At 35.3% G+C, this 11,855-nt stretch overlaps 1 protein-coding gene across 2 annotated transcripts in view; it reads right to left on the reverse strand.

Moving 5' to 3' along the window:
• Window positions 1-258: 258 nt before the first annotated feature.
• Window positions 259-11,855, reverse strand: part of LOC144973748 (hypoxia-inducible factor 1-alpha inhibitor-like) — a 25,648-nt gene continuing 14,051 nt past the window's right edge. Inside the window, exons 8-9 of one of the 2 annotated variants that reach the window (XR_013645614.1) lie at window positions 7,643-8,707; window positions 6,643-7,097 (exon numbers count right to left, since the gene is read on the reverse strand). Coding sequence is in view for 1 of the 2 variants with exons in the window: in XM_078916582.1 (XP_078772708.1) it covers window positions 8,663-8,707 (45 nt within the window). In the remaining variant the exon portion in view is untranslated. Of the gene's footprint in view, window positions 8,708-11,855 lie in introns of both variants that reach the window. The other variant, XM_078916582.1, reaches the window with a different exon arrangement.

The raw sequence follows: 11,855 nt of genomic DNA on the forward strand, positions 1-11,855 counted from the left end.
TAAGTCTCGTCTGAACACAAGCACAGCCCCCACTAAGAGGAATACACTAAAATGCTTACATTTTAAATTATAACAAATATAATAATACATAACAGAGCGATGATTTACAAGGAAAAAAATATAATCTCCCAAAACAATAACTATGCATTTGACTGCTTCCCTCCCAGATAGGACTCCGACCAGGGCCAGGAAAAAACTAAGCAATCTCAATCTCAATCACAAAGAATGCAAGTTGGAAAACAGATATAGGGGGATATGTTTGTTTTGTTTTTAAGTGTTTTACGGCGTTTGCAACACATTAAGGTCATATCAGCGCCAGTAAAAAGGAAGAATATGGGATAGTAAAAAGTTCTAGAATTACAATTAAAGCACAAAAGAAAAGGTAAGACAAAGGGGAATTGGTTCAAATAGGGATCAGATGTAGATTCCAAGAGCACACCGTCAAAGTACTTAGTTTGAGATACCTAAAAGTCTCATCCAGACACAAGCGCAGGTCCCAACTAAGAGGAATACACTCAAATGTTTACCAATCATATAATATAATATGTAAACTAAACATAATACAATGCATAACAGAGAGATGATTTACAATGAAAAAAATATCATCTCCCAAAACTACAACTATACATTCGACTGTTTCCCTCCCAGCCAAGGAATCCCAGCCAGGGTCTGGACAAAACCAAGTAATCTCATTCCAAGACAACGTCAGGAAACAATTGGAAAACGGGTATGGGAGGATAGAAGACACAGCATGTACCTCCCTGCCCACTATAGGAGGTCAGGATCCCCACCCAGATATAGGGGGATAGAAGACACAATAAGTACCTCCCTGCCCACTATGGGAGGTAGGAACCCCACCCAGTTAGGCCTAATTTATTCCTGTCAACTCCAGTGAATAGACTATTGGTGCTTAGTGTGAGTAATATATCACTGAATAATTGAAACATTCAGGTATTGACCTAAATTTGATTTTGTGTAAAAATGGGAGTTAAATAACAAAATTGAAAAGAAAAGAGTGGCAGCACGTGGTTGGTTGAGCCAAGAAGTAAAGAAACTCGGCGAGTGTGTCTAAAAGGAAGGTGTTTCGCTTTCAGAAGTAAAGTTACGCCTCGAACAAGTTGAAAGAAGAATGAACAACTTAAATAATGTACAAAACTAAATCGAAAAGCTTCTAGAAATGGGCGAACTTGAAGCGGACATTGACGATGATAGTCAATGTATTGATAATTATGCCCGCAAAAAAGCAGAAGTTGCGCGCTTTGTCGATACTTTCACTGTGAAGGACAGTTGCAGTGACGCAATGTCAGAACAAATAAACCACACTGCAAGTGACGTGAATTTACCAAACATTCAATGGGAATCCTTCAGAGTTTTTCTCATTTTGATAACATTTTAGTTTTGCTATTGATGGAACGAACATTCCTGAGATAAATAAGTTCATTTATTTGAGCTCCGTGTTAGAGGGAGATGTGCTGTGTGCTATATCAAGGGCTTGGCTATTACGCCGGAGAACTACGCGATTGCCAAAATGACAATTACCGAAAGATTCGGAAGGAAAGTGAAAATTATATTTCATGTGGAACATTTGCTGACGTGCAAGGAGATGAAGTCTTCAAACAACATTCGAGAACTTTGGCGGTTTTGTTACGAAATCCAGTGCCATATTCGTGCAGGCTCTAAAAGCATTGGGAATCGGGGGAGAAGACTACGGTGTATTCATGACCCCCATCATACTCAGCAAGCTTCCAGGAGACATTCGGCTCGAGTGGTCTCGTAACGGAGACAGCCATGAAGGGACATTTCGTTTCTCATGGTCTTCTTTCTCAACAATTAAACAGGAAAGAACGTTCTTATATGTTTCAAACTAAAGAGAGTGAACAATCAAAAGCTGTGAGAGACGAACAGAAAGGGTTAAACCACAGACAAAATACTCTGTCCTCACTTTTGGCTCATGACAAGGATAAGAAACTGTGTGTAGTGTGTGATAAGGTCCACAGGGGCAAGCCAGATGAATGGTTTAAGCTCACAAAAAGTAACAAAAGTGAAAAGGTTTACATTCTAAGGTCAAAAAATGTGTGCACCAAAGCAGATCATGCACTTCAAAATGCATTATTTGCCATGGTAACCATCACAAACTCCTTTGTAACAATGAAAAAGAAGAAGAAAATACAGTTAGTGGGAGTTCTGCAAACGTCCCTTCTACATCTGGCTATGCTACCTCGGGTCCTACACTCAATCAACAATTTTTTTTGTTTGTCTGTTGCTTTAGGTCTCTTCCAACACAATTGAGGTTATATGAGAGACAGCTGAAACAAAAAAACAAGCAATCTAACAAAAATAGTACAAATGTAAATCAAAATCATAACCTAAAGATATCATAAGCTAAACTATAAATAACCAAGAACAGATAGGCAGAAGATTTACAGAAAAAAAAATATCCCCTGTCAAAAATACAATCACAAACCAAAGAAGCAGATAGGCTATAAAGAGAAGAAGAAACGACATCACTATCGGATCGTACACCCATGCGAACATCATAGGTATATGATTCAAGGGTGATGCTCCCATCCAACCACCCGCTAGGTTATATTAGCGCCAGTGAAAAGGAAGAAAATGGGATAGTAAAAAGTTCTAGAATTACAATTAAAACACCCAAGAAAAAGCAAGACAAAGGGAAACTAGGAACAAATAGGGATCAGATGTAGATTCCAAGAGCATACCACCAATGTACTTAGTTAGAGATCACCTACAAGTCTCATCCAGACACAAGCACAAAATCCAACAGAGAGGAACACAACTCAAATGCTTACATTATACACTAAAAATAACAAATATATTAATACACAACAGAGAGATGATTTAGAAGGAAAAAAATATCATCTCCCAAAACTATAACTATACATTCAACTGTTTCCCTCCCAGCCAAGGAACTCCGGCCAGGGTCAGGACAAAACTAAGTAATCTCATTCCAAGACAATGACAGGAAACAATTGGAAAACGGGTTGGGGGGATTGAAGACACAGCATGTACCTCCCTGCCCACTATGGGAGGTCAGGATCCCCACCCAGAATTCGTACAGTAATACATGACAGAGAGATGATTCACAAGTAAATAAAATAATATCTCTCCAAAATAAAAGTACAAAACATTTGACTGTCTTTCTCCCAGCTAAGGATTCCAGGCAGGACCAAGAAAGAAAGAAACATCTCAATCCAGAACAAAGACAGACAGCAACAATGGAAAACAGATGTGGAGGATAGAAGACACAACAACAAGTGACCTTTGGAGGTGAGAAGACCCCACCCAGGAAGTGGCTATCAGTCATGGGAACCTCCTTGTATTATAACATTCTTAGCACCAAAGAACAGATAATACAAACATTGCTTTCAACATTAAAAATAATAAATTTACAATCAAGTTGTCTTGTAACAAAGCATAATACACTCGAGCACAGTTTTCTCGAACTTCGCAGGAAATGCAAAACAGTTTGAGGAAACTGTAGTTTTAAGAAACAAATTATAAAGGGTAAATAGGAAAATAAAATGGGACATTCGAATCAGTTCAGGGAAACCCCCCCGTGTTCGAGGAAACCGTACTGGAGTGCATTTTCAATCAAAGAAATTTCAAACTAAATATACTTGCCATGAGCTAATTATTTGTTTACACCACGGTCACTAAGTAGCTTGTTTATCATTGTTTTGATTTGAAGGCTTTTTTGAAAAATTCTCAATAGCAAATTAAATTTTAAGCATAAACTTTTGTACAAGCAAAATTCAAAGTGGAAACTGATATCAAAGCCATGACAAATTTTAGAAATATATCACCTTTAAAAATATGCACAAGGTTAAATTGATTATACAATTAACAACAAAAAAAAAACAAAAAAACAAAAAACAAATCTTATTAAGTTGTTTTTTTTTAATTTTAAGGTTTACTACCGTTCTCCCTTAACTCACTCAATTCTTAAATCTTAAAAAGTTAGAAATAGATTTTAACATAGTGCTCTACTTTAGAAAAAAGTTTTTATCTTTGGATTCACAGCTTCAAGCAGTAAATTTGCTGCATTCAAAACATTTCAATAATTTTAAATTGGTGCTTATTCATAAAGTATAAACTGAGGTTTTCTTCAACCTAAAGTGATATTAAAGAAGAAAAGTACAGCGACGGGCAACCAAAAAGATCCAGGGTCTATTATTGTTGATATGAAGAAAGATTAAAACATTTGGATCCCTCCAGTGTAAATTACAGAAGACTTCATGGAGACTTGACTCAAATCTTTAGAGTTATACATAGAATTAATAATATTGATTCATCACAATTCATCATTTTCTCTTCTGTAACGTTTACAAGAGTATCTAAATTTAAACTTATCCAGATAAAATGATAATATTAGACAAAAACCTTGAATGTCTCATATCCTTCATTTGTGGAAGGAATAATATTAGATTCCAAACAAAGAAGGCAAGTCCTCTGGATAGTTTTAAAACACTGATTGACCTAGAGTTGTAATATCGAAGATTTCAATATCAACAATAATGGCTTCTTATTCGTTGGTTTAATGATTCATCAATATTATTGATAAATAACTTTGTATTCTTCATATAAATGACATTTAAGGGACACAATCTTAAATCAAGCCTTTAACCATGTTATGTTATGTTATGTTACGTTATGTTATGTTACGTTATGTTAAAAACCTTTTGTTTTAACGACGGGTGTTTTACAGGTCTTGCAACGCATTTAGGTCATTTGTTTCTGTTTTTTGTTGTTTTTAAGGGTGTTACGGGTGCTTGTAACACATTAAGGTCATATCAGCGCCAGTAAAAAGGAAGGAAAAGGGATAGTAAAAAGTTCTAGAATTACAATTAAAGCACAAAAGAAAAGGTAAGACAAAGGGGAATTGGTTCAAATAGGGAACAGATGTAGATTCCAAGAGCACACCGTCAAAGTACTTAGTTTGAGATCACCTAAAAGTCTCATCCAGACACAAGCACATGTCCCAACTAAGAGGAATACACTCAAATGTTTACCAATCATATAATATAATATGTAAACTAAACATAATACAATGCATTACAGAGAGATGATTTACAAGAAAAAAATATCATCTCTCAAACCTATAACTATACATTCGACTGTTTCCCTCCCAGTCAAGGAATTCCGGCAAGGATCAGGACAAAACTAAGTAATCTCATTCCAAGACAATGACAGGAAACAATTGGAAAACGGGTATGGGGGGATAGAAGACATAGCATGTACCTCCCTGCCCACTATGGGAAGTCAGGATTTTAGGTCATTTCAGCGCCAATAAAAAGAAAGAAAATGGATAGTGAAAAAAAAATTCTACATTATAAATAAAAGCGCACAAGAAAGTAAGAGATAGGGGAATGGTACAAATAGAGAACAGGTGTGGATTCCAAGAGCATATCATCAATGTAATTAGTTTGAGATCACCTAAAAGTCTCATCCAGACACAAGCACAGGATCCGACTAAGAGGAACACACTCCAATACTAATATTAAACATACATGAAAAACAATAAATATGACAATACATAACAGAGAGATGATTTACATCGAAAAATATCATCTCCCAAAACGATTCTATACATTGGACTGTTTCCCTCTTAGCTAAGGTCTCCAGCAAGGAAAAGGACAAAACCAAGTAATTTCATCCCAAGACAAAGGCAAAAGGCAATTGGAAAACAGCTATAGAGGTATAGAAGACAAGGTAAGCCCACGTTGGGGAGTGGGCAAACCAACCCAGTATGTTGATAACATTGGAGAGAAATATACCTTAGACTTAAAATGTAAAAGTGTGAAGGCTTATAAAAGTGAGCAAGCAAGTCTTATCAAAATCTCTAGGTGAAGCATTTTTGGTTTTACTCAGATTCTTATGATTGTACAACTCTGTATGATTTTTGGGTTTTAGTGATGATATAAAAAATACAAGGATAATGGAATGTGCACTCTAAGACTACTAGTTTCAAACAACTCATTATCGTCTATCAATGAAATGTATAGAATAAATAATGCATTCTAAGACTACTAGTTTCAAACAACTCATTATCGTCTATCAATGAAATGTATAGAATAAATAATGCATTCTAAGACTACCAGTTTCAAACAACTCATTATCGTCTATCAATGAAAGGTATAGAATAAATAATGCACTCTAAGACTACCAGTTTCAAACAACTCATTATCGTCTATCAATGAAATGTATAGAATAAATAATGTCTATTTTTCTTTATTCTCATTCACGAATCATTAGGTACGAACCATATCTAGAAGCTTCTCTATTCATACATCCTGTAAATTGCAGTCAAAGCTTCTCTATTCATACATCCTATAAATTGCAGTCAAAGCTTCTCTATTCATACATCCTATAAATTGCAGTCAAACCACGACACTTGATTCACAAGCTATAATTTACAACACGTGAATTCATCCACCAATCAGATTCGTCCTTCACCACATCATTCACATTCCTACAAGAATCAGCTTTCTCTATCTACCGTGCAAGTCATTTTGTCTACAACCCCTAAAAAGACATGAAAGTGATCGGAATTGCTCTCTGTTAACAACTGACCAATCTGTATGGAAGTGAATTTTCATCTCTTGTTTAAGTTGAAGATTGATATTTTTACTTTTATTCGTTGTTTGATCTTTTTTTTGTTTTTAACCCTCACCGTACCAACGATAGGAAAATCGTCACATTCTTTACGATAAAACCAACATTCTACTTATTCAAAATTCTTTTGTACATCATAAAATTTAAAGAAAATGAGCAGTGTGTTGGAGAGCGCGTTTTGCTAAAGAAATTATGTATGGCAAGAATTTTACTGATATTTTATCAGAGTGATAAAACATCTATTTTTGTGTTAGTTGGGTGTGACGTTTTGGGGAGAATCCTGAAAATGGCTGGTAAGGAGAGGGTTAAGATTTGATTCTACTAGTCACACAATTGGAAACAGACTGACAGACATCAAGAATTGGGTATTCCTCTGCACCAGTTTCTCTTCTGTAATCCCAACCATTTTTTAAACTTACACAATACTCTCAAATCATTATTGTTGAACATTGTAAACCCACAACCTATGACTGATGTGTTTTGTTTTGTTTTTAAGGGTTTTACGGCGCTTGCAACACATTTAGGTTATATCAGCGCCAGTAAAAAGGAAGAAAATGGGATAGTAAAAAGTTCTAGAATTACAATTGAAGCATCCAAGTGAAAGTAAGACATAGGGGAACTGGGAACAAATAGGGATCAGATGTAGATTCCAAGAGCATATCACCAATGTACTTAGTTTGAGATCACCTATAAGTCTCATCCGGACACAAGAAATCCAACAAAGAGGAACACACTCAAATGCTTACATTATACATTAAAAAATAACAAATATACTAATACATAACAGAGAGATGATTTACAAGGAAAAAAATATCATCTCCCAAAACAATAACTATGCATTTGACTGTTTCCCTCCCAGCCAGGACTCCGACCAAGGCCAGGAAAAAAACTAAGTAATCTCATTCCAAGACAAAGACAGAAAGCATGTTGGAAAACAGATATAAGGGGATAGAAGACACAGTGTGTACCTCCCTGCCCGCTATGGGAGGTCAGGATCCCCACCCACAACCTATGATTGACGTCACAAACAAATGCCTAACATCACGTCCACATGAAAGGGTCAGAATTTTGTCAGCAGATTTAATGGCACATAATGTATGAGAGTGGGTGAAAAGTCTTTTACCCAGATGGTTTTCAATGAGAAATGGTTTTTAACCAATTGTGAGGCAATGTTATTCTAATGATAAACAAAGGTTATGTTGTTTGTTACAGTGGATTAAGAACTTTATATGGCGTGAGCAGAATTTAATTTTATGAGCATAATATTTTTTTGTCCAACAAATCATAATTTTAAATTGATGGTATCTAATGGTATTTAAATTCAACATATCAATAATGTGTATGATCTCTAAAATGACAGAAAAAAAATGGTTTTGTTTTGTCTTCTTTCTACTTTGTCCCCACTGTTTCATACGCCCCTTTTCATATTTCCATCATGTCCAAAATGAAACATTCAATGAAATCTACCACAGGCAGCAATCAACAAATCAGTATTCTTATTTCATTTCAAGAAAAATAAAATCTGACAAAAATCCATATTTTTCCAGCCTTATTTGTAAAAAATCTTCAATTTAAAATGCTCTAAATATATAACGTGGAGTTAAATCATATCTTGAATACATTTCCATGTAAATTAACAAAATGTTCACAAATTTCCTTAAATTGTTTTGGTTAAAACACCCATATTTGGAAAAGAAATATTGATGCCCGAATTTTGGTAATCAGTTCAGGTAAATTTAAATGGGAAATTGGAATTTTTAACATTCTGAAAGCTAAATTTGTATTGACTTCAACCAAAGTTCAAAAGCTTCCATAAGACAAGAACATCTAATACATCATTAATCAATGTAAACTCCTTTGTGTGTATTTTTCTGGATTTTATATCAATTTTCGATTCAATTTCAATATGTGGGACGATTAGGAGCATTGTGAGTACAAGACTTTTCAGCCACCCCATGAAAAGATTGTGGAAGTTTCAAAATTTACTAAGGTAACTAGAAATAGGAATAAAGTAGAGAATACATCAAAGTCAGGTATAACGGCCCAGCACCATAGATCTCATGAAAGACGGCATCTGAAATGAAAAAAAACGTGTAAAAATTAATTTCCATATTTCATATGGCAAAACTCTGAGGTGGAAATCAATTATTTTTTTTTAATAACAGGGAGTCTGAAATTCTACACAATTGGGAAGAAAATGCCTGAGTGGATTGGACATTTCACTAAAGCTTGCAGGACTGGAGTTTGAGTCCTGCTTTCGGCATCTCATTTTTGTTTTTTCTCAAGCAAGAAACAAGATTAGATATCCTGCAAATCAAGCCTGAAAATAAGACTGGATCAGAATCCTGAAGGTTGGAAAAAGTTGACAAGAGTTTTTAAGAAACATGGAGACAATGAGTAGACAGAGAGGTGGGAGAGGCAGGATTGTGATGGTCGCAACTGAGAACGATGGCCTTGACCCAGTTATGTTGAAAGAATACAATTACAGCTAATGTTTTGTTTTTAAGGGTTTTGACGGCGCTTGCAACACATTAAGGTCATATCAGCGCCAGTAAAAAGGAAGAAAATGGGATAGTCAAAAGTTCTAGAATTACAATTAAAGCACAAAAGGTGAGACAAAGGGGAATTGCTTCAAATAGGGATCAGATGTAGATTCCAAGAGCACACCGTCAAAGTGCTTAGTTTGAGATCACCTAAAAGTCCCATTCAGACACAAGCACAAGATCCCACTAAGAGGAATACACTCAAATGTTTACAAATCCTATAATATAATATGTAAACTAAACATAATACAATGCATAACGGAGAGATGATTTACAAGAAAAAAATATCATCTTCCAAAACTATAACTATACATTCGACTGTTTCCCTCCCAGCCAAGGAACTCCGGCCAGGGCTAGGACAAAACCAAGTAATCTCATTCCAAGTCAACGACAGGAAACAACTGGAAATCGGGTTGGGGGGATAGAAGACACAGCATGTACCTCCCTGCCCACTATGGGAGGTCAGGATCCCCATCCAGCAATTACAGCTTATGTCCATCAGGAACAAATAGAAATAAATTAAATAAGCCAATAAACTGTCCCTTTTCATCACCTTGCAGTGCTGCACTGCAAGCAAACAATAACCAGGCTTGGAAATGGTTGGTGAAAAAATTGTCGGAACTTTTTGAACACGCGAAAATAGACACAACAGGACAAAAATATGGATTAATGAATAAAAACAACACAGATACGACACGTCAATTGACTAGTCAAATCATGTCACTTTCCCCAACTCATGTATAATACAATAAGCAGGTTCAGATTTTATGGTACCAAAAAAAACCCAAAAAATCCCAATTATTTGAGAGAGTAAACATATTTCAGGGCCCAGGTCTGAGTTAGTTGTAAAATGAAAGAAAGAAAACAACTCCTTCCTTTTTGAAGGATGTGTCTCAAGTGCTTGACTCAAGAAGATGCTTTATCTTCGATCCTGTTTGTATTAAAGAAGAAGGAGAAGGAGAAGAAGAAGAAGAAGAAGAAGAAGAAGAAGAAGAAGAAGAAGAAGAAGAAGAAGAAGAAGAAGAAGAAGAAGAAGAAGAAGAAGAAGAAGAAGAAGAAGAAGAAGAAGAAGAAGTGGTGGTGGTGGTGTGGTCGTGTGTGAAGGAGGAAAAAGAGAAAAATTAAAACAATCCCGGTCATGAGGAAAGAATACTCCCTCTGAGAGCTTTCGAAAAAAAATATTTATTTCGCATTTTTTTTTTTTTTTCAGCTGACATTCATACTGAAACGGAGAAAGCATGGGGAGGAAAATAATCAGTCGGAATTAAGTTTGTGTGTCGGTAGCAAAATAGAGAGAAACGAGCAGGTAAAAAGTTTCTTTTTCTTTTTTTTAATCGGTGTTCAAAGCCGAATAAAAACCGATTTCTTCGAGGCACGAAACAAAACTTTTATTTTCTTTTTTGTTGGTCCTGTTACAAATTTTATTTTTACTTTAAATTTTTAAAATTTTTTTTTAAATGTCAGCACTTAACAGAATATATCGAGCACAATCGCAGTGTCGGAAATCCGACAATAGTCGGAAGATTTACAGGCCTGAATAGCATGGCTGAGTAGAGTGAACTAGTGAACTACACTCGGAGAACCCAAAGTTCAAGCCAGCTTTAAATATCTTATTTCTTTGAACAAGAAGGCAGCGCCTATTGCTTACGGCTTACGGTAGAGCACTGCGTTGTAGCCAATGCATCGATTCTTACGGGTCTTTTTTCCAAGACGGTCACTAAAAACAAATTCTCCTATGGGATAAGCCAGGTAAAATGACCCACATCTTTTGGCAAAAACTCTCAAACCTGGGACGAGTTTTTTTTTCTGGCCCATTTTTAAAAACATGTTTATCCAATTAACGGGTTAATGAAGGATTTGTAATAAATATTACAATAAAGAGTCAGCTTGAAAATAAAAATCTTATACATCCATAGTATTATATCAGACATTACCTTAATAGTAAAAAAAAAACCTTATGATCTATCATCTTTGTTATAAGAGTTCATTTTTCCTCCTCTTAGGAAAAGCAAAACTTTCGGGCTTCAATATGAAAAGTATTGAAAACAACGTTTCAGGGTTCATATTTACTAATAAGCTAGCACAATAAAGACATTATAGGATTTTCTTTAAATTTATATTTGATTTTATCAAAATAAGAAAAGACTCTAGAAATTCTATTAAATAATAAACTATGGAACCAAAAACATTTTGGGCTCAAACCCTTTTTGAATAATACAAAAAGGTATGGAGATATATATATCTATATACACTCCCATCTCATCCAAAATCATTGAAGAAACAAAACAGCGACTCGCAGCATTACTAGATAGAGTTAAAACATGGATGACAAACAACAAGCTTAAAATTCAACGAGGACAAAACCGAACTGATTGTATTCAAAAGGACAGGAAAGAACATACTCATTGACCAACTGTCCTTCGGCAAATCAGTAATAAAATTATCCAATGTGGTTCGAAACCTTGGTTTCTATTTCGACACTCACCTAGACATAACGTAAATGCGTAACAAAATGCTATCAGGCGGTTCATAGCAGTCTCCAAATGATATGCAGAATACGAAATCTTATTTCGTCACATGCCCTTGTTACCAGCCACTTGGATTATTATAATTCTCTGTTGTACGGTCTACCAAAGACATTGGTGAATAGACTACAGTTGATGCAAAACAAAGCTGCTC

Source organism: Berghia stephanieae, chromosome 5 (genome assembly GCF_034508935.2).
Source record: "Berghia stephanieae isolate SIO BIC M18660-M18661 chromosome 5, UCSD_Bste_1.3, whole genome shotgun sequence".
In the NCBI taxonomy this organism is placed as follows: Eukaryota; Metazoa; Mollusca; class Gastropoda; order Nudibranchia; family Aeolidiidae; genus Berghia; species Berghia stephanieae.